This window comes from Mustela lutreola, chromosome 18 (assembly GCF_030435805.1).
Source record: "Mustela lutreola isolate mMusLut2 chromosome 18, mMusLut2.pri, whole genome shotgun sequence".
Classification (NCBI taxonomy): Eukaryota; Metazoa; Chordata; class Mammalia; order Carnivora; family Mustelidae; genus Mustela; species Mustela lutreola.
This window is the reverse complement of record NC_081307.1, coordinates 27020977-27047213: the sequence shown is the minus strand read 5'-3', so window position 1 is coordinate 27047213 and position 26237 is coordinate 27020977. Positions and strand designations below refer to the sequence as shown.

Genomic DNA, 26237 nt, shown 5'->3' with positions numbered 1-26237 from the left:
ACACACACTTATGTTCAGGTATACACATGAATATGGAAAACTACCCTTTGGGTCAGTGTATAATAAACTATCGTAAAATTATTTTGTGGCTCTTATTACAAAATAAACAAGATCCTGCCACCAAAATGAGAACTCAAAGGCCGCTCACAGAGCTCGAGCTCCAAGAGCGTAAGAATCAAGTTTCCTCATCCGTTTGCTCTCAAAGGTATCAGCAGGAAGAAGGGAATCCCCGAGGATGTTAAGGAAAAGGAATATAAGGCTGCAGCTTTAGTTTCCGGCAAGACTGATCCGGAAAGCGCATTCAGGTCACGACGGTCAAGAGACGACGGACGTGGGGACCGCTACGCCCCGAAGGCCGGGAGTCGGCGGCTCCAGTGGCCCGGACCGGAAGGCCTCCAGCGGAACGGAAGGAACCCGCGCCCCCCGGCCCCCCGCCAACCGCGGCCCCCTTCCCCGCTTTCCCCTCCTGGCCGTAAGCGAGGGCCCCGCGGCCCCGCCGGGGAAGAGCCTTTTGGGTCACAAACGTCCTTGGCCTGCGTCCCTCCGACTTTCCTTGAACACCCTCCCCCGTCGCCACAGTGAGGGTTCGGGCTGAGCGTCCTCGTCCTTGACGCAAGCTCAAGGTTAACAGCCGGGGCTCTCAACCCTTCCCCAGGCGACGAGCCCAGGGGTGCTTCAACCTGTCCCCAAGAGGGGACCCAGGACAATGGTTGGCGGGTTTTTACCGGATTTCCCAGGATGGGCGTGGTGTCACCGAAAGGGCCGGGTTTGAGAAATCGTTTAGGTTGGGGAGGGGTGTCAAAGCAGTCCCTGTGGTAAAAGCCATCACCTCAGTTCCCTCAGCCGCCCCTCCGCCGCCACAGCTCCCGCCCTCCTCCCTAAAGGTCCAGGGCGTCGGTGACAGAGGAGAGCTGGGGGGCGCGGGTGAGATTTTGAACGTGAAGCCAAAGGAACTCTCATCCTTCCTCCGGAGCTGGAGGGCGGAGGACACGGCGCCAGCACCACGCACAGCGGCTTCCAGAGATGGTTGCCAGAATTCTCTCGTTTCCTGGTTACGTGCGTGCTCGCAGAAACGAGAACCTTCGCCCGCGACTCCCGCTTCTCCACAGGGACCAAAGGGCTGGGCACGCTAGTGTGAGACGTGCCAAACGCAGCAAGCCTCATGGCTGCCGCTGGAGTCCCGCCGCCCTGCATTCCCGGGGGCGCAAGCGCACTGAGGCTCCGCGGGCGCTACTTAGAGCCCCGCCCCGGGGTGGGCGGAGCTGGCGCCTCCCGGCTGGCCAATCGGCGGGCGAACCCGCGACTTCCGCGCCAGCCCGCCCGGAGGTGGCACGTGGCTGTGTTTGTGTACGTGCTGCTCCCGCAGGGAGGAGAAACGCCCCGCAGCTGGGGTGAGGCTCCTGGGGCGCGGCCGGGGCTGGGGCGCTGCGGCGAGAGGCCCGGCCCCCTGGCCCCGGCAATCTAAATTCTCCCGCCCTCGGGTGGGCTGCGCACTCTTACCTGCCGGTCCGCGGCGCCTGGCCCGCTGCTCTGCGCTCCCCAGGCGTCCTGTCCTCGGCCGTAGGCGGAAGATGCTGTTGCTTGATTGCAACCCAGAGGTGAGACGCGGGCGCCTTCCGGCCTGCAGGCTTAGCTTCCCCGGGTGTCTGTCAGCTCGGGAGCACTAGCGAGGGGGGACTGACCACTGAGCGCTGCCGAGTCCACCCCCTTCAGAGTCAGGTTTGGGGCGTGGGGTAAGATTTCCGACAGCGGGAGAGCGCGGGGCGGGATAAAGGCAAGAGGGATGCTGGAGCTGCTGTTCTCCTCCCGCAGGTGGATAGTCTGAAGCATCTGCTGGAGGCCGGGGCCTCGGTCAACGCACCCCCGGATCCCTGCGAGCAGTCGCCTGTCCATTTGGCCGCAGGTGGGGGCCTGGCTGGCTTGCTTCTGTGGCAGCTGCAAACGGGCGCTGACCTCAACCAGCAGGTAACTAGGTTACCGATTGTTGCTGTGGCCCGCCCCCCTCCCCCGCCAAGATCCACAGAAACGTTTCGCAGACGCCAGAATATTGTTTCCCTTGTTACGAATGTGACTATCGCGAGATGTCTGATAGCAATATAAAGTGAGGCACTCAAGGAATGTACAAGTTTCTGGGAGCCGCGTTAACGAGGTGACACGTGAAGTTAATTCTGTGATTCGGCACCGCTGACCTCAGTATTTCAATATTGACTTAGGGGACTTAGATTTTTCCATGGTCCTTTCAGACATCTCAGTCTGGCGTGTATTTTACGTTTACAGCGCATTTCAGCTTAGTCTGGCCACGTTTCAAGGGCTCGTCCGCCAACGAGCTCTGTGGCTCCTGCTGGGATCCTGCGCAGCACACGCAGGTCTGCAGTTCGTTTCAAAAGGAACGGATGCTGCATTACCAGACGAAAAGTCTCACTACGGAAATTATTTAAATAACAGTTGTGATTAAAAAAATAATAAATAACAGTTGTGAGGCAAGCTCACAACTATTACAGTTTTCTACAGAACTGTTTTGTGGTAGTCTGCATCTCCCATTGAATATTAAAGTAGGGTGAATTTAAATTGTTTTACCTTTATAATACTCTACTCTGCTTTTATACACCTAAATTTTAATGTAGGTAGTTGTGGCTGCATGTGTTTTTATTGATGAAAACTTTGTACTTAATAGAACACCAGGTGAACTTTATTGAAAAAAAAAACACCAAATTAAAAAAATTTAGTACAATGTTGTTCTAACTGGTTCTCTTCAACAGTGATTTGACTCTCCCTACCGACTTCCACAGAAATGGTTTTGGAAGAAACTAAAATGTGCTGTCTTATCTTTAAGGATGTCTTTGGAGAGGCTCCGCTACACAAGGCAGCAAAAGTTGGAAGTCTGGAATGCCTTAGCCTGCTTGTAGCCAGGGATGCCAAAATTGAGTGAGTATAAAATCAGTGACTTCAAAAATTTCGTATTTTCTTGGATTAGGCTAACAGATCCTTGAAGCTTAATTACATGCGCTTTTAAAAATGATGCTTGCCTAATTGACAATTTAGAGTATCATTTAAATGTTAACTTAGGTTGTTAATGATACCTAATACTATTGAATTTAAGTAAAAAAATGGATCCTTAGCAGAGGTGCAGTTCTGTTCTTCTGTTGTGGCAATATTACATCTTAGTTTTGGTTTGGGATAATCCCTTCAATAAAAGTTCTCATTGACTTCCTTGGAGTATTACTAGATGGAGCACAGAACACTTCCATTCACTCAAAAATGGAAGGTCCACTGTGTGCTGAACTCTGCTAGTCACTCAGGATGCAGTAGCAAGGAATATTGGAATTCTTTGATTGCTTTACCACTTCTGTTCTGAAACCAAGATTTGTATGAACCCAAAGCTCTTTTGTAGAAGGATATATTAAAAAGGCTAAACAGTTGTCAGTTTTTATGTAACTCCGTTTTTGTCTTAAATTCAGTTTATGTAATAAGAATGGACAAACAGCTGAAGATATTGCTTGGGCCTATGGATTTCTAGAATGTGCCAAGTTTCTTACAACAATTAAATGTATGCAGACAGTAAAATCAAGTGACCGATCCAATAGAGATGATTGTGTTCCAGTGCTCAGACAGAAACGAAGCTTCGGAAGTGTAGAAAATACGACTGGAAAAAGGAAGTGTTGGTGAGTAACTCAGTTCTGTTTTCCTCCTTCCTCAGGGATTGCTTATTCGGCGCAGTTAGTTATTTCAGTCTTGGCAGTCTTATTTCGAAGTGTGTCTTTTTCTTTTTGTGAACACATGCTAATACTGGTTATAGTAACTACTGCTAGATTCTGGAGCACAGAAATCATCTTGCATGATGGAAGGCTAGGGAGAAAACCTTTTTTAAAAAACTTTCTAACTCCCTATGTTTAACCACAGATTCACGTTGGTTCTGAAAAGGTTTGAAGAAGGCCTTCACTCCGTGCAGATCTACTGCTCAGCTACAAGCTATGGCTTTTGGCTCACCAGGTGTATATTTCAGCTCCTTCTAAGAAGGAGGAAAACTTTCTTCTAAGTGAAGATAACAGTTCAGAATACATGTTTTTACATGCCTGTAATATTTCGGTTGTGCCTGCTTTGTCTTTTAAGTTATTAAAGAATGTCTAAAGAATAAACTTTTATTTGTGTAGTACCTAACAGCCTTTGAAAAAAATTGTAGTTTATTTTTTACTTTTTTAAAATTCTATTTTAAAATTGTAGTTTAAACCATCAGACCACACCCAGGATTCTCTTTGAAGTTAAACTTAGTCTTTATTAACAAATCTATAATACAACTTTACTACAGTCTTCGAGTCCAAGATATTTTAAAAAATATTTGGTCGCTGAGGAAGACATAAATTATAATAAGCGTCTTTGTTCCAAAAGTCTGGGCCCTTCCATCCACACCAGCCCTAGATTTGGGAGAAGGGAAAGGAAAACCTTTTACTAAATGATAGGATTACATGATCAAAATTGTAGCATTTTACAGTCCCGTTCTGTCAGCTGAATCCTGGAATACGACTCTAACTTACAAAACTCAAAGATCTGAACAACTATAAAGCATAGAAAAGTAACATACTTGGGTCCATTTCAGATAGAGTTAAAAAAAAAAATTAAATTCTACAGTACTTAATCACAGAAAAGATAAAGTTCCCTTATGGTAACTGTTACTCCAAATAATCACATTTTTACTGAGTCTAAGTTTTATAATTCTGGCAGTCAGCAGCAGGTGATAGAATTGGCAATCTGTTTTTCTTGGGAGGCCACTAAAGGCCGTGTTAGGGACCATACTGCGCATCTTAGCTACGAGGAAAGTGGCAGGGAGAGATCTGTGCTGGCCTCTTGAATTGCCCTTCACTGTCCTCAGGCTATAATCCTTCCACTTCCCATTCTTTTCCCCAGCAGAGAAAATTACTTTTAAACAAAATCTGTGAATCCAAAAGTACATCAAATTTCTTCTAGGGCCATTGATCTATTTTCTTAAAGACCCAGCTAATGACTAGTCTGAGTTACATCATTTTGAAATGAAACGCTTTGCTGGGAGTTGGCCAGCTAGAACTCTTTAAAATAAATACCACTGGGTTTGTGACAAGTAGTGTGGTCTCATTCCTTAGCCTAACTCGGAAGCTGCTGCTCTGTATCCTGGCAGTGACCGAGAGCTAAAGTTCATGGTTTCTACAGAAAATAGTGTCTTAGCTCTATTTTTTAGTGTGGAGGTTGGAGGGTTTAGAGGAACTCTTTACTGTTTGCATTTTTCTTTCTTGGGCTGCAAAAATTAGATCTACATTCTAAAAGTTCAATGAAAGTAAAAAAAAAAAAATCCTCCATCAGTCCTATTTCCCCACTCCTAGGTAATTACAAAAAAAATCTTTTGTCTTTGAGACCTGTTTCTTTATGTAAATAACCTTTTTTAGCCAAACCTTTTCTAAAATTTAATGTCTTAAAATCTGTTATCTTAATGATGAATAAAGGCTTTTACTCTCTGTTTTCATCTTTCAGCCTTTTCCAGGTAACCAGGCTCAAATCATTGTAAAGAGAAGTGGGTAGAGTGGGTGCCCAAACCAGAAACTGATGGGAGTAGACAGGGGAGTATGGTCTTTTTCTTTGAGGAGACTAGTCTGGGAACTTCAAACAGGAAAGTTCCACAGGAGGGTAAAGAGAGGTCAGGCAGAGGCAGAACTTTCCCTACAGTCCTTGTTAGGCGGAATGTTTGTGAAACCTAATCCCAAAGTGCCCGTATGTGGAGGTGGGGCCTCTGGGAGAGGACTAGGTTGAGAGAGGGGAACGCATGAAGGGGATTAGTGCCTTCATTAAGGAGGCCCCAGAAAGGTCCCCCATGCCTTCCACTCTGTGCAGATCCAGTGAAAGAGACTGCTGTCTGTGAGCTAGTAAGTGGTGCTCACCAGACCGAACCTGCCGGTATCTTGCATTTCCCCACCTTCGGAAAGCCGAGGAACCCATTTCTCTTGTTCATAAGCCGACTGGGCTATGGTGTTCTGTTACAGTAGCCCAGGCTCTAAGACACTGCTCTCGATTCTCAAGTGAGAGTAGTGTTGACTCTCACAAGGTCAGGCCTTGGCTTCAGGGCTCCTTATACGTGCTAAAAGGGCAGAAGGTTTTCTCCAATTGAAAATTCTACAGGGACGCCTGGGTGGCTCAGTTGGTTAAGCAGCTGCCTTCGGCTCAGGTCATGATCCCAGCGTCCTGGGATCGAGTCCCACATCGGGCTCCTTGCTCCGCAGGGAGCCTGCTTCTCCCTCTGACTCTGCCTGCCATTCTGTCTGCCTGTGTTCGCTCTCGCTCGCTCTCTCTCTGACAAATAAATAAATAAAATCTTTAAAAAAAAAAAAAAAAAGAAAATTCTACAGAAATCTAATTAGCAAAAAAGAACATTAGGAGCCTCCGAAAGTAATCAGGGACAACGCCTTATTCAACTGCTTCAGGAAAGCCTATCTAGACCATTCCATCTACTGCAAAGTTCCTCAAACCAGCCAGAAAGAAGTAATTTTATTATCTATATCATATTTCTAATTAAAGTAATGAACGCTTCTCACTGCTTCTAAGATGAAAACTGAATGCTCTGCTTCTCTGCCTGGCTCAGTTTCACCCCTGCCCATCCCTCCAGCCACACCCCTTCGCAGGCTTGGATCCTGTTGGAACTGGCGTAGTTCTGGGAACGTGGCCTGCGGTCCTTTCACCGGCTCTAAGGGATCCCTCTAATGGATCAGCCTGGTAAACTCTATTTTTTTGTTGGGAATAGTTTTTGGATCTCTTTTTTCTTCAACTCTAGACTAAGAGCTCCTTAAAGACCTTTATTAATACCCCTACTGCTCCAAGCAGTGGGCGGCACATACTGGCACTTCATGCTGAGTGACCCAACACTTGACTACGGAAAGAGGAAATACTGCTCCCACTTTGGTGTGCAGCAGGAAACATTTCAGAGACTTACAAGTCCAAATGCCTTGAAGGATAAAAGCAGGACACATTTATCTCCTGTTGTATTTATAGTCTTATCACTGGCAAAATATTTTACTAAACTGGGTTATAAAAGCATTCAGCTACACACACACTAAGCTCCTGACTACTAAACCCCTCATTCCCAGGGCTTTGGTAACTTCATACAGTTACGTTCTATTTAACTTCTGAAAATGTCTCACCAGTGACTTTCCAACTGTGCTTTTAAAAAAATGACCTAATTAAACTACAGCTTCAAAGTTCACAGAAAGCTTTTTATAAGGTATTAATGATGTTGACTTAAGTGACAATTTGAGAAAAATGAAGGGTAGTGAGTAACAGTAGGAAATATTTATGGGTTTGTGGCTGAAAAGGTTGTATGCTTTCTTTGTAATTTTAATATATTTAGCAAAGAATACAGAAGCTTAAATTCAAGTTAATTATGTCTTATTATCCTTGCCTTCTAAAGTTTTAGAATGAGTTTTCATACGTGAGAATTAGTTGCCTATACATTAAGTTAAATTTACACCTCCTTTAACTGGTACTGTAAGTATCAATGAATATTCTCACATTTGTCTCAAATTCAAATCCTTTACAGAATGAGAATAAATTATATGTAAATAAATTACAAGTAGCCTCCATAATGTCCAACATACTGGTTATTTTTGGTTAATAATACAATTATAAAGGTTATTTAATCTACTCTATTTCATTACATTTGTTTATGCAAAGCTGTAACATGTCCAAAAGAATGTATTTCTAAGCTCTTTGTTCCATTATTAAGTTTAATAACTAGGAAAGTCTTCATAAATCTAACCTGAATTTTGTTCTTTGCAATTCACTTTAGTTCCCTCTTCTCCTCCCTATGCAGACAGACAGTCCTCACTGGCCTACAGTACCTGCTGGGAGGGTGCATCACAGCCCTGGGTCTGTAGTTCTGTTAAAGGCCAGTTTGCTCTCCTTTGCGTCTGGATTCTTTCCCTTGCATCTAAATCTGTGTTAAACAGATACTTACCTTTTCCAAAATAACTTGTAGATCTTCAGTGCCTGTATAATGTGGATCTAAAATCAGAAATTTTATCTGCCCTGTAATCTCATTCCACGCCACTCCTAGTATTGTGTGGGCCAAAACTCCTCCCCCTATAGCAAGGGAAATCAGAAAAAAGAGGGCATATGTGAATCTCAACTCCCTAGTCAATTTCAATTTAAAAACATTATTTGGCCTGTTAATCTAACATAGCATTAAAATTGCTAGCCTAGATTATAAAAGATTACAGATCACGTCAAGTGTACTCTGAGAAGATAAAATTGTTACCTTTAAAATCAGAAAAGATGCAATCATATTTGTAACCACATCAGGTTTCTATTCCACTGCCATATCCGTGGAACTGGATCTAGAAAGGGCTACGGAGGATCACAGTCGCCGCTGTGAGGCCTCTCTCAGCAAATGGGCAATGCGGCCTCTGTTCCGAGTACGCCCCGAGGGACAGCCCATCTACCCATTCAGGTCCTTCTGATACTCTGCTGAAATCTGCCTGCCTGCATATCTTACATACCAGTCTTAGCTTGCCTTCTGTCATCCCAGATCAAGTCTTGTTCTCCACAGAATCATCAAGGTTTAGACCAACTCATCTAATCCTCTTTATAAACAGAGCCCAGAGAGGTGAAGCAATTCATGTAATGCTACACAGCCAGCCGCGTTAGAGACCGCACCATGACTTACTGGGCTCAACTGAGTGACCATGGCCTCTTTTTTATATACTGTTCTTGATTCTTTAAGTACTTCAACAGTTCTATCACTTCTCTTCTCAGCCTTTACTTCTGGCTATTACATCTTTTTTATAACTTTCCTCCCACCTTGAAAATTGAACAATAAATAACCAGAGGTCAGTATGTATGGTATAAAAGCTAATTTTCAAATGTTTAAAAATGACTGATTTTATGTGACATTATTGTATCAACAATAAATTTTATATATTCTTCTCTTTACCCAAAGAGCCCAAGATGTCCCAAGCATCTTACCGATCATGACTGGAGTTCCTTCAGTCCGGAAGTGATGAGCCAGCTCCCGTCCTCGAGAGGCCATTTCACAACCTTGGCTAGAAAGAAACCATCTTCCATCAGATGAATGATTTCTCATACTAAGGTCCATTACGGAATTTGGGAGCCAGTGTTTTCTACTGTTTTGTTTTCTTTTTTGGTTATTGAAAAAAAACATGGTAAATTTAAATAACATTAAGTGGTAGGTAACTGACTTGAGAGCAACCAAAAGCACCATAACCTTTCAAAGTATTTAAGGCCACTTAAGACCTTGCTTCTTTGCTTCTGGAATTGCATAACGAAAGATTTTTTTTTTTTTTTAAGATTTTATTTATTTATTTGACAGAGAGAGATCACAAGTAGGCAGAGAGGCAGGCAGAGAGAGAGAGAAAGGGAAGCAGACTCCCTGCTGAGCAGAGAGCCCGATGCGGGACTTGATCCCAGGACCCTGAGATCATGACCTGAGCCGAAGGCAGAGGCTTAATCCACTGAGCCACCCAGGTGCCCCTAACGAAGGATTTTTAAGGGAAGAGTGAAAGTGGTCACCTTGATGACCACAGGGCTCTTATGGGTGGATTTAATGTCAGAAGAATGAGTTTTAAGTCCTGGGTTCTTGTCTTTTTACCATCAGACTCAGTCTCCCTCCTCATCTTTAGCCTGGCACCTATCACCCCTGCCCTATCTACGTGACAGGAGATCTGGACTAAAACAGACAAGAGCTGTGAAGCCATAGTGAAAACTACAAAATGTTTTCAAGTATGACATATTATTTTAGGGAATATTTTAATGTCCTATACAATTTGTACTTTGGAGAAGAGAGAAAGCTGGCCAGATGAAGGGAGATCCTTTTTTGGATTGGAGGTCCCAACTGGTGGCTAATTCTAAGCTCTTGCTTAGTAAGAAACGTGTAAGGTTTTGATGTGCCAAAACGTTCCCTTTGCAATCATCATGTGCTTCACTATTTAACCGATCATTTATCTGTTAGCTCCGGTTTTCACAGGCGGTCTAAACTGCAGCTGTGAAATCAGACATTCTGGAACATAAGCACATGGACAAAAGAGGGTAATGTATCTATTGAGGTCACTGTAATACAACATGTATTTAAATTGAGGTCACTGTAATACAAAATGTATTTAAAACACAAGTTCACTGATAAGGAATAACTTCTTATTTAATTAATATTAGCTCATATTTTACTTTTATTTTTTTAAAGATTGATTTATTTATTATTACTTTTTTGAGATTTATGTATTTAAAGAGACAGAGAGAGTGAGTAAGAGAATTTCCCAGGGTGGAGCCTGACCCAGCACTTGATCCCAGGGCCCTGCAATCATGACCTGATATTTACTCATATTTTCAAGCTAGAATTATGGCTAAACTGTATTGGGAAAAAACGAATATATTATTTGGACACATTATTAGTTTACTGACCTTTTAAGAAGAAAAAGGGCAGGAGGTACACAAAAAGGGCCATCAAAGATCAACATCTGAATCTCTCCCTTCAAGATATTTTAAAGAGTTGAAGATAAAGAAAAAAGTTGATTTTCTGTAACTCTAGTCATAGCTGACATATTTCCAAGTGTTCCTTTTCTCAGCTAAATTAACACCATGCAAGTATACATATTGCCAAGTTTACTCATCCACTCAAAGTCTTCAATAGCCAAAAAATGTAGCGTTTAAAAAAAGATTTGTAAAGCAGTGAGGCAATGTGGAGGAGAGAGTAAAAATAAAAACAGTGTGGAGGAAGAGGAAGGAGAATCCATAATTTTCCCCTTTTCTAATAAAATGACAAACTTGCTTTAAAACGATGTCACTAATTTCTTAAGGTGTCCTCACCTGACAAACAGTATTTTTGAAGTTACACCAATCAGTTGGTTCAGTACGAGCTGTACCTCGATCGATCCAATCCACTGCCGTGATCCAACAAACGTTGCTGGTTTGTCCCCGGCATCAACTAGAGCCTTTGTGTATTTAAAAACACAAAAAAACCCATACACAAGACAGCTATTAAACAACTACATTTAGGACCTGTTCCCTGATTACCAGTATGGTTTTTTTCCCCCTTCAAAACAGAAATAAGTCTGTACCATGAGGTAATAATCATTATTACTGGTATATTAAGGGCTAATGAAATGTACAGTTGATTAGAAGCGTACCTGCTGAATCTCCCTGTGTGTCGGAATGGATCTCTCTGTGTAGCCCTGGTGCCTGAACCAAGAGCAGATTGTCTGCAGAGATCGGTAAGCACAGCCCCAGCCACTGTCATCCACCCGATCCTGCATATAGTGATGATAGCCATAGGTGCCCTGGACCACATGGATCTGTATAAAAAGAAGAAACAGAGTAACATACTAACTTAAGATGGACGCACATTTTCTACACAGACATCCAAGCCAAGTTTACTGTTCTCAGAGCCAAACTGTTACTTCAGTTCCTTACAAAAATGCCTTCAGAGAACTACAGTTGAACATTATACTTTCCTGGCTTTCAGCAACTGTCCAAAGTCATTACCCTGGGCTCTCAGGCCCGGCAAATCTTGCTCCCTGGCCGCCTCTCCAAGGTCATCTTCTACCACTTTCCTCTGTAGCTTGCTCTGCTTTGGGTTCGGATCTTCCAGGGGCAATCTGAGGCCAGAGCCTTATGGTTTGCTCTGCCTGGAACATTCTACCCAAATAATGTGCAGCTCGGCACCCTTACTTCATTCAGGTCTCTGCTCAAGTATCAGAGACTGTCCATCATCAGCCAACCTGGAAATGGCATGCTTCCCTCCCTCACCACCCACCTCCTGCCCTGGCCAGCACTCTAGCTTGCTTTATTTTTTTATTTTCAAAGCACCGCTTGACACCTTACTTGTTACTTTTTAAATCTCCTCTTAACCACACTAATATTTGAGTTTAATAAGGGCAAGTACTGTGCCTTATTTATTTCTGGACCTAAGCTTCTACAGGGGGTGAGGCAAACAGTTAATAGTCAGTAAATGTTTACTGAATAAATGATGAAGAGAGGAATAAATGAATGAAGGGGCCATATAATGGGACATATGAAGAATATTCCTCCAGTCTTGTAAACCTGCCACCATTGATTATAGCCCAGGTATGCTATTTAAATATCCTTAAATAAAGGCCAAGATCATGTAACTTCTTTCTTGTAGTATAACGTTAAGAATACTCGTGTGTTTTTGTCCCCCAAAACTGGTATTTTTTTAAAAAAATTAGGTAAGAAGAGGCACGGACAAACAGAATCCTCATCCAACAATTAGCGTATTTTCTTCTCAAGCACAGACAGAACATTTTTAATGACAACATTGTGGTAGGTGGAAAAATGACCCCCAAATGATGTCTATCTCCTCATCCCTGGAACCCGTGAAGACTATGTTATAGGGTCGAAAGGCAAAAAAAAAAAAAAAAACGGGGGTGGGGGGCCTGGGTGGCTCAGTGGTTAAAGCCTCTGCTTTCAGCTCAGGTCAGGTCCCAGGGATCCCTGGAATCGAGCCCCGCATCCGGCTCTCTGCTCAGCAGGAGGCTGCTTTCCCCTCTCTCTGCCTGCCTCTCTGCCTACTTGTGATCTCTGTCAAATAAATAAATAAAATCTTAAAAAAAAAAAAAAAAGGGAGGGGGGAGGCGGGCTCTTAAGATGTGATTAAATTAAGGAACTTAACGTATGGGAGAATTTTCTTGTACCAAGGTGTGCCTGAAACGCAACTCCTACAAGTATCCTGGTGAGAGAGCGGAGAGGGACGCTGGCGCAGTGGAGAGAAGGAAACAGCATGAGCACAGAGGCCGATGGGAGCGATGTGGCCAAGGAGCGCTGGCAGCCACCACAGCTGGAAGAGGCACGGGAGGGATTCTCCCCAAAGCCCTTGGAGGGCGCCGGGCCCCACTGACACTTGATTTCAGCCTCATGATAGGGATTTCAGACTTGTGGCCTCCACAGCTGAGAGAATACATTTTTGTAGTTTCTTTTTTAAAAAATTTTATTTATTTGACAGACAGAGAGAGAAAGAGAAACAGGCTCCCCACTGACCAGAGAGCCCAATGCAGGGCTCGATCCCAGGACCCTAGAATCATGACCTGAGCCAAAGGCAGAGGCTTCAACTCACTGAGCCACCCAGGTGCCCCATTTTTGTAGTTTCAAGCTACCAAATTTGTGGCTTTTGTAGCATCCTCAGGAAATGAATGTGTCTCAGTAAATTTCAGAATCTTTATTACATAAAAATTGTTTCTGATCAGTATGCAAAGGAGTCAGAAATCAGTAAAAAAATATATATATACGTACCTACATATATAAATAAATTCTAATATATTTGGATGTTAAAAAAAACTCTGAAATAACACATGGATTAAAGATGAATCAGGGGCGCCTGGGTGGCTCAGTGGGTTAAGCCTCTGCCTTTGGCTCAGGTCATGATGGTCATGACCTCAGGGTCCTGGGATCGAGTCCCACATCAGGCTCTCTGCTTGGCGGGAAGCCTGCTTCCTCCTCTCTCTCTCTGCCTACTTGTGATCTCTGTCTGTCAAATAAATAAATAAAATCTTTGGGGGAAAAAAAAAAAAAAAAGCTTCTGCCTTCGGCTCAGGTCATGATCCCAAGGTCCTGGGATCGAGCCCCACTTCGGGCTCTCTGCTTGGCAGGAAGCCTGCTTCCTCCTCTCTCTCTGCCTGCCTCTCTGCCTACTTGTGACCTCTGGCTGTCAAATAAATAAATAAAATCTTAAAAAAAAAAAGATGAATCATAATAGAGGTGTAAAAACATCTAGAACTGAATAAAACAAATACTTGAAATTAAAACCTGTGAAAATAGTGCTTTGCTTGAAATTTAGAAACTTAGAGAATAAAAAAGATAAACAATATCCAAAATGCCAACTTAAGAAGTGAGAACAAAAACAACGAATCAAAGAAAGTAAAGGAAGGAGGAAGTGAAAAGGGCACGTATTGCAGGGAGCACTGGGTGTGGTACATGAACAATGAATCTTGGAACACTGAAAAAATAAAATTAAGTTAAAAAAATAAAATTGATTCCTCCCCCGCCAGAAAAAAGTTAAGAGCAAAAAATTAATGAAACAGGATATAGAATTTACAATAAAGGGGGTTAGCAAAGCCAAAAGTTTTTTTTTTTTTTAAAGGCATAAAAATGATACAAAGAATGAAAAAAAAAACCCATCACTACAACTATGGGAGAGACTAAAACCTAGGTAAAGAGAACTTAGAAATATGAAAAAAGTCTTATAACCATTAATAAAATTAATTTTATTAACAATGTTCTCATAAAGAAAATGCTAATCACAGATTATTTTATAGGTAAGCTTTACCAAATGATCAAAAAAGATCATGCCAATCTTATAAAAACTCCTCTAGAAAATTAAAAAAAAAAAAAAAAAGGGAATGCTACCCAACTCTTTTAATGAGCCAGTATATTATTGACAGAAAAAAAAAATCATGTGAGGAAATTCAGAAGCCAATCTTATTCATGAACACAGATGCAAAAATCTTAAAAATGTTAGCAAATGAAATCCAGCAGAGAACAAAAAGTAATAATGAATCATAACCAAAGTAGGTTAATCCCATGAATGCAAATCTATTACCATTGGAGATTTGTGCTATAGTGTTTAGGGGTAAATACCAGGCTGTGCGTGGCTTTCTTTGAAATGGCCCGGGTCGGGGGGGGGGGGGGGGGGGGGGGAGGGGGGGGGGAAGAAGGTGAAATGAAGCAAAATGTTAATGGCTGTTGCACATATATAACAAGAAATAGGTACAGCAACTTTCCTATCAGGGTTGGCTGAATAACAAAATATCTGGACAAGCCATACACAGTTTGTTACATGGCAATAAAGAAGTCGAACCACAGTTCGACACAATACCATGACGAACTCTTGGATACTTAACAGTGAGTGCCAGAGTGAGTTGTAGAAGACCAAATATAAAATGACCCAGTTTTTTATAAAACTCAAAATGAGCAAAACTGTAAGTGTTGAGGAAATACGCACCTATGTGGGGAAACTATTTAAAAAAAAAAGGAAGTGAGTGATACAAATAAAACTCAGGATACACTGAGTTCCTTTCAGGCTGTGGGGAGGCAGAGGAGTGGAAAAGGAGGGAACACACAGGTAGGCTGGTATGTTCTAGTTCTTAAGTTGGGTAGGGAGCTCTCTGGTATTCATCTCCTTACTGTGCTTTACAATTTATATATATGTTATATGTACACATCAAACATCATATACTGAATTTCTTAAAATATGTAAGTGCGTCTTATATCTCCATAATAGAAATAACAAACCCATTTCACTGTCAAAAATCAATCAGCATTTATTTGGTACGTTTTGAATGTCTAGGCACTTTGTAAGGAACTATTAAAATTTAAAAATGAATATATGACACAGGTACACCCACCCTATCTAGAGGAGTCCCAAATATAGTCTGAGAGAAGACGTTTATGCAATAATCGAGAAAACCACCAAGATTATGTTGTTTGTTAGAGACTCTACACTTTGTATGGCCTATGGTGACACTATGACTGTGACAGAGCAAGGTTCTTAACCAGGAAGAGGTCTCCCAGGATTTCCTCCCATACAAGCAAAATAAATAAAATGATTTTCTATCATCAACAGGATGACTAGAGATAGAGACTCATCTGTCCACACGACCTGGTAAGCAGCCAGCCAGGGTCTCTCCGTGGGAAGCCCGGCAGTCTGCGGCTGCTGCGGGCGGAACTGCTGTCCCCAGCGCCCTCTGACGGCCAGGACTAGAAGTGGCTCCCGTAGTCCTTTAGGCTGTATCATGTATTCATTTTTCATTCTTAGGATTTCCTTACAAAGCGCACAGAGACGCATGAGATACTGAATAAATGCCAGGACATGTTGGACAATTAGGTTTCCTCTCAGGGGATCTGGGGTGTGAGAGGTGCCAGTCGGGGGTGGGAATCGGGCTGAAATGAGCTGGGTGGTGAGCTGCTTTAAAGATGACAGGAAACAACTGGAAACAATGAGGAAACAGGCTGAGAAAAGACAGGGTAAAAAAGCAGGCCACTTCAGATCAAAGCATACCCCTGGAAAGAGTAAACATCCCAGTAAGGAAGCAGCGGAGGCCTGAGACAGGAGGCCGCCAGTCATAGGGCTGCTAAGAGGCCGGGCTGTGTAAGAACTCCTGGGCTGGGTGCCCATGGGACCCTTTCTTCCCAGCCCACACGCACCCTTAAGGAACCGTTCCTCGTGCCCCACCAGCCACACTTCTTGGAGCTTCCGCTGGTGGGAAGCTGCCAATTGCACCCAGGCACCTGCTGCAGAGAAAACGTGCCGCAGGGCCTTCCCGAACTTGGCTGTGGCGTGCTGTGGGTAAACACGCTCTTTACTTGGCATGATTTCTCAGGCTCAGGGTGAAAATAAATGGGGAGACGCCTTTGAATAAATCAGGGAATGGAATTTTAGTAGGAAAACTGTGGTACATGCTATCTATTTCTGACCTTTTCAGACTATTGTGAATACTGCTATTAAGCAACGATTATTAAAAGAAAGGGGTGGTAAATTTTGTTTGAGAGATGACATACATTCGGAATCAATCCTTAAAACTTCTACTGGATATACACAAAAAAATCACCACTGACACTGGTCATCAGTCGACTCCATAAATAATTATTAAACTCACCATACCAGTCTCTACGTTAGGTGGATTGAGATAAGTATGTGGATTTCTAATGTAACCATCTTTGTATGGCTCATCTGGAAAGTGATAAGCATTAGATCTTCTGAAATACGGTCTGTCGTGAGGCAGATTGAAGAGGTCATGTAATTCCTAAATGAAATCAGAATCAATAGAAAAGAAGAGAAAAAAGTTAAATAGCTTAGACTCCTTGCTCGTTGGTAAACAAACTCAATCTAAAGACATAAAACAAAAATAACTATATATTGGCTATAAAAGTTATCAAACACACTTATAATTCACAGAGGTCGAAAAGGGTGGGATTTAAACTAAACCCAAAAGAGAGTTATGTATGTTTTTCCATGGATATGGGTAGAAACTGGAAGGGATCACAGAGAAAAGGAAAATGCAGTTGAGCCTTGAACAATGTGGGGATTTGAGGCACTGAGCCCTCTCACGGTCAAAAATCCACATACATGTCTATGTATTATATACTATATTCTTACAATATAGTAAGCTACATAAAAGAAAATGCTATTACAGAAATATGAAGGGAAAGTACATTTACAGTGCTGTATCATAGTTACTGAAAATGATCTGTGGGCCAGCGGACTCTTGCAGTTCAAACCTGTGTTATTCAAGGGCTGACTGTAATTTGTCAGAGTGAGAGAAGTAACACAATTTCAAATTACTTTATTATAATGCAGTCTATTAAAATACATCCAGGGTGAAATCTGTTTTGGAAACAGCCTTGTAAATGAGTAAATTAGAATTAACAAGGATAGAATAACATGAAAGTATTCTGAAAAGTCATGCTTACAGTACTTAACAAATACAAGGGGTGGTGATTAAATTCTGGAGGAGAGATAGGTGGTAGGAAGCCAACCAATAGGGCATCAAAATTAAAATACGCATACATGTTTAAAATGCAAAGTTTTCCCAACTGCATAAAAATGTGACCCTTCTTTGTAAAGTCTGACATTTTCTTTTTCGTGTCTCCTAAGTACTCTCACAGCTGGAGTGGGATCATCTGGTGCCTCTGCAGGTCAAGTCCACCAGCACTTACAGACTGAGCAGAGGATCACAGCACTCTGCCTCCTCCCAGGGACAGATGAGGGAGATGTTCCTGTGGTACAGTGGCATGGACGCCAGGCAAGACCACACATCAAAAATACGCACTCCAAAACTAGCCAATTCATTAATAAATTTCAGTTCTTTGAATGCTGATCATGCTTTCCTCAAACTGCCTCTAATAAAACCCAAATAACCCTGGGAGGTGGGGGTGGGGTGTAAAGTATTACTATAAATCCTAATTAGAATTAGCATAAATCCTAGCTTTCCTTCCCTAACCGTGATCTTGTCTCTTCTACAAATCTGAAAGCAAGGGATGGGAAAAGGAATTTATTTATAAACACTCAGCAGCAGCTCAAGGCATGTAAGCATCTTTTCATTTCTGTATCTCATTACAGAAAAATTTCACAGAACATATGAACCATACTGAGTGTCTGAAATCAAAATGTAAAATATGGTTTAGCATATTTTTTCATTAATACGCTTTTAAAAAAGTTCTATGTTAACAGAAATTAAATAACATGTGAAGACGGTAGTCTGATTCCACTTTCATGTTAAATCACAAAATAAGTTCCATTTATTTGAAATGTTTTAAGTAAATATAAAGTGAATGAATGTCATAATTTTTCTAAGAATAAGTGTATTGGCTTTACCTTTCTTGCTTCCTTTTTTTTTTTTTTTTTTTAAAGGATTTTATTTATTTGACAGAGAAGAAAAAGCACAAGCAGGGGAAGTAGCAGAGGGAGAGGAAGAAGCAGGCTCCCCGCTGAGCAGGGAGCCTGACCCCAGGATGCTGGGATTATGACCCAAGTTGAAGGCAGATGCTTAGCCGACTGAGCCACCCAGGCGCCCCTTGGTATTACCTTTCTATAGGCCTGAAGCTGACCATCTGGAATTCCTGATGGATATGAAATTGTTACAAGATTTTTTTCCCCTGGCAATAAAAAGTGCAGTGGTTCAGGGACCACAATAGATGTTCCTTTCATATACTTCAAAATACATTTCTCCATGTCAGTTAGTTGATTATGAATTGCATCAACTAGAAGTTTACGAACTCTGTGGAGGGAAATATTCAAGTACATTAACGAAAGTTATAGTGGTTATGATAAATTAGAATGGAGAGTTAATATATCCCAAATACAGTAAGAAAAAACTTCACTGGACCAGGATTATTAAATGAAGTCTAACTTTATGCAAAATTAAGTATACTGTATATTTCCTAGGTATAGGTAATGGGAAAACCTTATAGGTTTTGCACACTACCCTATTTCCTCTAAATAAACATTTAATTACTAGATGACTCAGTTTAATAACAAGGAATAAATCATAGTAAAAGTAACAATAATCCTGGATATATCTACGTGATATTTAAAAACGGGCTCTGATTACTCTGGGGAGGAGGGCTTATATAAATGTGTCAGTAGCAGTACAAAATACTTACTTTCCCCATGTTTCTTCTGGAGCAACAGACAGAACTACATCTACAGGTAAAGTCATACTAACGTAGTGGTGTCCTCCGCTTTCTCTTTCAATGATGGGGGTGACAGCTCCCACAGGGATTGACATTTCCAGCATAAGATCTATGTTTACTATTTGATGCTATAAAGAGAAACAGTAATAGTCAACTTATAGCATACTGAACATTAAATATAAAGGGCAAGTGACTTTTTAAGGGCCATACAAAGCTGTATTATAGTAAACTGTTTAAAAGCACAAATCTTAAAAAAAAAAATCTCCTCTGCTCCAAAATAATTCGCAGGGAGGTGGAGAGGGAGTGGGGATGAAGATGAACTCGGACTGACCATTTGTTGATCACTTTTTTTTTTAAACATTCGTGTGTGTCATGTGTGTGTATGTGCGCGTGTGTTTATAAGTATTAAAGCTGGTACACGTTCACCAGGATTACATATATTATTCTACTTCTGTATAGACTTAGAGTGAAGAAAAAATCCAATGAACAGGGCGCCTGGGTGGCTCAGTGGGTTAAGCCGCTGCCTTCGGCTCGGGTCGTGATCTCAGGGTCCTGGGATCGAGTCCCGCATCGGGCTCTCTGCTCAGCGGGGAGCCTGCTTCCTCCTCTCTCTCTCTGCCTGCCTCTCTGCCTACTTGTGATTTCTCTCTGTCAAATAAATAAATAAAATCTTTTAAAAAAAAAATAAATAAATTAAAAAAAAAATCCAATGAACAAGATATAATAACCATACACCAAAGGAACTTTTAAACGTACATTAGAACTATAAGCCCCTGGCCTAAAGACACAGAGAACTATAAACAGATACTGAACTGTTAGTAGGATTGAATTTTACAGTGGTATGGAATAACAACTCTGAAAGTACTTTGTTTGAATGTTTTCTGTTTTGAACAAATCTGGCAAAATAGTGAGTATACTAGAAGCCAAGTTTCTCAGAGGCAAAAAGTTACAAATTCAGTGAGGCAGAAGTAGAACTGGAAATACAAATATGACTTACAAAGATAAATAGAAATGTACCGTGGTATGTGTGTGTGTGTCTCTGTGTGTATAAATATGTATACATGTATGGTACGTATGCATATGTGTGTGTGCTCCTTAGAGAAATGCCTGATCCCTGGGCTGGAACAGGGACAGTAGTACATAATGTGCCTAGATCATCTTGTGGAAGAAGTAGGAAGTACTCAAAAATACGTGTCTAAAGGACATTGGAGCAAGCCTGAAGAAGCATTCATTGACCAAATCTTGGAAAATGTGAGCATCCAAAGATTTTAACTCATTGCATAAAGTAGGAACTCATGCTTCCATGCACGTAATAAATAAATAGGGAAAAACAAAGCTCTCCTTACGGTCCAATGTCATCTAAGAAGTATAAAAGGAAATTATAGCAAAATCACTTTGCAACCATCAGGTTATTGTCGGATTCAGACAAAAATTATTGGTTGACACTGAAAGTGGTGGGTAAAACTTTGGTGAGGAATAGGATAGCCTCAAAGTATCTTACCATGAGATACTTGCTACTTACAAGGGAAAATATAGTGGCCTCACAGAGAAGAAAATGAGCAGACACCATGGGAAGAAAGGGATCAGAGTTAACATCACCAATACTAGAGGCCAACTGATAGCACATGCCTCTTCAATACGATGTGCTGAGGAGGACAGGACATTGCTTCAGGCGCATTCCTACCAACAGCGCACCACCTCAATCTAGTCATGAGGAAGCCTAAAACAAATCCCATCTGAGGAAGTAACTGACCCGTACTCCTCAAAATGTCAAGCTCCAGCTACACGTAATTCTCAAATCACCTGATTCTACAGCCCACAGTATGTTCTATAACAGCTCATGTGGATGTCTCACTGGTGTCTCAAACCATGTGACCAAAACCGACCTTATGACTTCCCCATCGCCCATCTTAACCCAAGAAAGAAAATGGTCGTTCCATTTCCAATTCCTTTCCAAGTATCGTCCATTTTATCCCCTAAACATCTCCTGGATCCCTCCTCTCTGTTACCACAGCTGCTGGCTGAGTTCGGCTTCTTCTGAAGTGGCCCCCGCCTAGCTCTCTAACCTCATGTCCACCCTATTTTCCATAACAGCCTAGAAAAACACTGCAGTCATATTAACTTCGTAAAACTTCCTCCCTTGAAGTAGCTCCATTATTTATCTCCAGTGCTTGCCAACTTTGTGGCAAATGGCCGGTCCTCAATAACACTGGTTCAAAAAGCACCAGAACTAAGAACAGTGTGAAGAAAGGTAAATCATTTATTTACTATCTCACAGCACCATGTGTCTCTGTCATGTTTTAGAGTGGTTCATTTTTATTTAATTTTAAGTAATTTGCAAACATACTCGAACTGTGTATTTTTGTGGGAGCACAGAAAGCATCCCCCAAAATGTATGTATTAGGATATGTATGACTATGGAACAAAAGCTTAAACATGTAAAACAGAGATATAACCTCCGACAAGTCACTCTTGTCATTTTTGACCTCAAAAATCTGATCTGTAAAAAATAAGAGAGTTGCATTAAATAACCTCTAAGATCTCATCACTCTGGTCCAAATTCAAGGATTATAAATTTGCTTACCATGTCCGATAACTTCTTGTCTTTCTTTCTCATAAATTTTCGTTTTATATCTTCTTCCTGTTCAAAGCTAGACGTTTAATACACAAAGATGTTTACAATATGAAATGACATTTTGAAAACATTTCTAGCAATTTTCAAACATACTCACTGAATAAAGCGCATTATGTTCTTACAAGCAGAGCTATCACTCAGTTCTCCTGGAATGGTGTTTACGTCACTATTAGGCCATATATATACTGAACTATGGCAAATTCTGAACACAAGGGCATTTGAAGAAAGCTTGGTTGACAGGTCACTCAGCACATGTTTTAGTGCTTTCTTGATAAATATTTCTAAATTAAAAGAATATAAATAGAGGTTAATAAAAGAAATCTTAAACTTTTCAACATGAATCGTTCCAAACACACAAAAGTACAACATAGGAAATTGACTCCCAAATAACTATTCTCTAGATTCAATAATTGAACATATAAAAAGAAAATTTATGCCTTTCTTTTTAATAAATTGAGATTAAATTCACAGAGCATAAAATTCATCCTTTTAATGCATATAATTCACTTGCTTTTAGAAGCTGACAAGGTTTATAACCATCACTATTTCCCGAACACTATCATCACCCCAAAAGAACCCTATACTTATCAGCACTCATTTCCCATTCCTCTTACACTGACCCATAGCAACCACTAATCTACTTTCTGTCTATATAGATCCGCCTATTCTGGAAACATCCTATAAATGGAATCACGCATTATGTGTCCTTTCATGTCTACCTTTCATCTTGTCTAGTACTTTCAAGACTCATTCATATTGTAGTATAAATCAGTACTTTATTTCTTTTTTCTGGCTCAATAATAATATCCTTGAATGAACACAATATACTTTGTTTATCCATTCATAAACTGATACACAAGTGGACTGTCTCTCTGCTTTCTGGCTATCATGAATAATGCTATGAACATTTGTGTGCAAATTATTGTGTGCACATATCTTTCTTAGGTGATCACTTAGAGTAGAATTGCTGGGTCACAGGGCAAGTCTATGTTTAACCTTTTGAGAAACTGCCAACCTGTTTTCCGAACAGTTATTTCACCACTAATATAAGAGGATACCAATTATTTTCAAAATACCACATAACTTATAGCAGTAAACTATTGAATGAAATTCAAATTTCTTTGAAGTTCTTTTTATCTTTGGACTCTGCCCCACTAAGAGTAGTGTATTCTAACGGCAAAGTTTTTTCTGTGTAATGTGTCATTAACCTGAAACTTTTTTTACTTCATTTTCAGGGATTTCTTTTTAATTTACTATAATCTTTGGATTATGTAAAACATTTTCATGGTTCAAGAAGATATATTTAAAGACAATACACAAATACTTATTTAAACTTTATATTCTTAAATCCTAAACCTATTTAATCTTGTGATTAAAACATTTATTTAGGGACGCCTGGGTGGCTCAGTTGGTTGGACGGCTGCCTTCGGCTCAGGTCATGATCCCGGAGTCCCGGGATCGAGTCCCGCATCAGGCTCCCAGCTCCACGGGGAGTCTGCTTCTCCCTCTGACCTTCTCCTCGCTCATGCTCTCTCTCATTGTCTCTCTCTCTCAAATAAATAAATAAAATCTTTAAAACAACAACAACAACAACAAAAAACATTTATTTAACTATCACCCTGATATCTTAAATAAATACCTTGGGGCTGTGGTTGATAAAAGATTACTTATTAACAAGAGAGATTTAAGACATCTCGATATGTTTCAGAAGGCCAAATTTAAAGACTTTCAGCTACACTACAAAAGACAAACATAATTCCTGGATTATCTTCTGTTTATCCCCGAATTTCCTTTCATTAGTTTGGGAGTGGGGATTCGAATGGACCAAGATTGAGAGCAATTTTTTTAGCATGAAAGAATGAGTCAGAAAGAACATTCTGCATTCTCTCTCTTCCTATTTCTGTGGGGCCAGGAAATGATGGCCAGCTAGGGACCTTTCCATTCCTTATCTTTCTGAACTTCTCTGTGGTTTCTGATGCCACTGATCACACTTTTCCTGAATGATTTTATTTCTTATCATGGTGTTAATGATCCTTCAGAGATATTCTTTCTCTCCAGTCTTGACCACCCACCCTCCCCTAAATTTCAGATTCAAATTACCTGAATCTGCACTTGATAGACTCTGGCATCTCAAATGAAACATCTTTCAAACACAACTCATCTCCCTACCCTGATATCCTTTACCTCTGTTTGTGGCCTTAGCCCAAGTCAGAAACGGGAAGACATCCTAGAATTTGCTTGATACAAACTCTGCTGATATTTCTCCCACAGAATTCTTATACCATTAAAAAACAACATAACTTTCAAGAGTGTAGGCTCTGGAGACTCAGGGTTATATATAGGTGCAAGTCTGCAATGTTCAAATCTGCATGTCTTGTTTGCCCTGTGCTCATTGTGGATATTTATATTTATTGTGACAACTGTCTGTCAGTGGACAGTGAAGTTTCTTTTTTTAAGAAAGAGGACATTTTTTTCTAATTTGCACAGAGAAGCCTCACAGGCAAGCAGTGGTGCTGGAACATAGTGCCCAAGTTTAAATCCGATTTATAGAACTCACTAACCACCCGATTTGAGTTTATCCTCTCTCTCACTCAGTTTCATTTGCAAAATGAAGAGGATCCCAGTATATTTCATCATCAATTTATAATAAAAAAGAAGTTTTTTTGGTCAGACTTACCATTAGCAGTAGCTAGCTGAAAAGCCAGATCAAGGCCTCCTCTTATTCTGAAGAGTATATCCATAGTCTCTGAAATCACCTGAGACAAACAGAACCAAAATTCCGTTGTAAAACAAAACAAATTCATCTTCATACAAATGAGAGTCAATTCTACTTCTGGAAATTTGTCCTAAGGAAATAATCGAAGTTCAGCAAAAATTTAACTTCAATGTTGTGCACTTCCCACACTGTTTTCATCATAGCAAAAAAAAAAAAAAAAAAAAAAAAAAAAGGAAATCTTCTAAACCAGTAAGAAGTCAGTTAAATAAAGAACAATACTACCATATAAATATTAGGCAACCATTTGAGGAACTGCTCTATGAAGTGTTCTACAGCTGCCATCTGAACAAAAAATACTTAATGACAATGAAAAATACAGAAGGCAAAAGTGAAAAAGGCAAGAGCGTATTTAACGCTGCATGATTCTGCACAATGTAACTAATCACTCAGGACTTCTGTACTCTTCTGTAAAATAGGAAAAATCCGCTATTTCATAGGGTTGTTGCGATGATTCCACAAGAGATCTCAACCTCCCTAGGCTTCCGAATTGAGATCCTCTCTGAAGAAATAACATTTAAGGCTGAGATGAGAAGGGCAAGTAGGTACGAGTATGAACAACTAGAAAGCAAAGTTGGGGGTGGAGGTAGGAGAACCCACTGCAAGCAGGGGCACAGGCTGGTGAAGACCCACTTGGAAGAACACTTAAAAGCCTACCACGGATCAGTTGAGATCTGACGAGGGCAAGGACAGGGATGGTAGGAGTGGCGTGAAGGACAAGTGACAGGCATGCCGAAATAGCACGCAGAGGATCTGATTATTGATCAGATGTTCGGGGGTTGAGAAGGGGAAGACGACAAGGATGTTTTCCAGGTTTCCGGCATGACCAACACGGTGGATTTCCTGATCCGCGGATATCTGGAAGAGCGGGTGTGGGACGAGCCGAGGTGGAAATAGTTTTGAACTTGCTGCGTGTGAAATACATAGGAGTTATCCAGGCGAAGGTACAGTTAGTAGATAAAGATCTAGAGCTCGGAATACATTTCTAAAATCTGGATCTATAACTTGGGAGGAAACGCAGGATGTAAAGAAAAGCATCCTTGAAGACCACCACATCCAGGGAAAGGCTCGGAAGACCTGGCCGGACGGCTGGGAGGGAAACGCGGGGGCTCAGGGAATAGAGGATCTGAAGAAAGTGACTCCTATCTTTCCCAGGTCCGATACCTCTTCAAACCTTCAAGACAACAAATAATCCCTCGTTCTCAACATGATTCCACAAGGAGGAGACGCGGGGAGCGAAGGTCCTACAGTGGCTGAGCTGGGATAGTCTAGGCTGTGCGGGACAGTCTCCTTCCAGCTCTAGCAGGGACAGACCGAGAGAAAGGAGGCCCAGCCCACCGAGCTCGCAGCTGCTACCGTGGGTCCTGCCAGGGCAGCTCCTTTCAAGGGCTTGGACCCACCGAAACTACGAAAGCCTGAAGGGAAACGCAGGGGTCTACTGCATGTACTCACCATGTCTGCTACGTGGCTCCGACAGCGGCGCTGACGACCGCGCAAGGGCTCCCCACGCTAGCCCGGAAGTGGCGTTTCCAGGGGCGGAGCCTGGGAAGACTAACTACAACTCCCAACATGCCCCGCAGCAACGTCACGGGGCGGACCTTACCACGGCTTCTCGCGGAAGAAGTCTCTTCCCCCTAAATTCTATTGGTTGATTCTTTCTCA

The 26237-nt window shown here is 41.5% G+C and overlaps 3 protein-coding genes across 18 annotated transcripts in view; 1 reads left to right on the top strand and 2 right to left on the bottom strand.

The window, feature by feature from the left end:
- Positions 1-1635, bottom strand: part of LRP2BP (LRP2 binding protein) — a 40411-nt gene extending 38776 nt beyond the window's left edge. For 3 of the 5 annotated variants that reach the window (XR_009349577.1, XM_059155837.1, XM_059155842.1), the window contains exon 1: positions 1501-1635. The gene's annotated coding sequence lies outside the window, so the exon portion shown is untranslated. The remainder of the gene's footprint in view (positions 1-1500) is intronic. The other 2 variants (XM_059155843.1, XM_059155840.1) reach the window with 2 other exon arrangements.
- On the top strand, positions 1342-17829 carry ANKRD37 (ankyrin repeat domain 37). Of its 11 annotated transcripts, none has more exons than XM_059155856.1 (9): positions 1342-1598; positions 1813-1965; positions 2834-2925; positions 3459-3662; positions 6602-6732; positions 8951-9100; positions 11117-11234; positions 12210-12303; positions 12679-13781. In XM_059155856.1, the coding sequence occupies exons 1-5, from the start codon at positions 1572-1574 to the stop codon at positions 6666-6668; spliced, it is 543 nt and encodes a 180-aa protein (XP_059011839.1). In that variant the 5' UTR covers positions 1342-1571; the 3' UTR covers positions 6669-6732; positions 8951-9100; positions 11117-11234; positions 12210-12303; positions 12679-13781. The 11 variants fall into 11 exon arrangements, with proteins under 11 accessions (XP_059011839.1, XP_059011838.1, XP_059011837.1 ...); XM_059155855.1 differs by having other exon boundaries at positions 8951-10056; XM_059155854.1 differs by having other exon boundaries at positions 8951-11234; positions 12679-13417; positions 13585-13781.
- Positions 4248-26136, bottom strand: UFSP2 (UFM1 specific peptidase 2). Of its 2 annotated transcripts, none has more exons than XM_059155834.1 (12): positions 26028-26136; positions 24480-24558; positions 21900-22083; positions 21752-21818; positions 19138-19295; positions 18560-18752; positions 16632-16778; positions 11151-11315; positions 10831-10955; positions 8977-9053; positions 7970-8094; positions 4248-4412 (listed from the first exon to the last, which is right to left on the bottom strand). In XM_059155834.1, the coding sequence occupies exons 1-12, from the start codon at positions 26028-26030 to the stop codon at positions 4326-4328; spliced, it is 1410 nt and encodes a 469-aa protein (XP_059011817.1). In that variant the 5' UTR covers positions 26031-26136; the 3' UTR covers positions 4248-4325. The 2 variants fall into 2 exon arrangements, with proteins under 2 accessions (XP_059011817.1, XP_059011818.1); XM_059155835.1 differs by lacking the exon at positions 26028-26136 and adding an exon at positions 25233-25495.
- Positions 26137-26237: the final 101 nt, after the last annotated feature.

Coding starts and splice junctions, on each gene's coding strand:
- ANKRD37 (XM_059155858.1), top strand. CDS start 1,572: ATGCTGTTGCTTGATTGCAACCCAGAG. Junction 1,599..1,812: donor TGCTTGATTGCAACCCAGAG/GTGAGACGCGGG, acceptor CTCCTCCCGCAG/GTGGATAGTCTGAAGCATCT. Junction 1,966..2,833: donor GCGCTGACCTCAACCAGCAG/GTAACTAGGTTA, acceptor CTTATCTTTAAG/GATGTCTTTGGAGAGGCTCC.
- UFSP2 (XM_059155834.1), bottom strand. Junction 21,819..21,899: donor AACATAATGCGCTTTATTCA/GTGAGTATGTTT, acceptor TTAAACGTCTAG/CTTTGAACAGGAAGAAGATA. Junction 8,095..8,976: donor AGGAACTCCAGTCATGATCG/GTAAGATGCTTG, acceptor CCCTTGCTATAG/GGGGAGGAGTTTTGGCCCAC.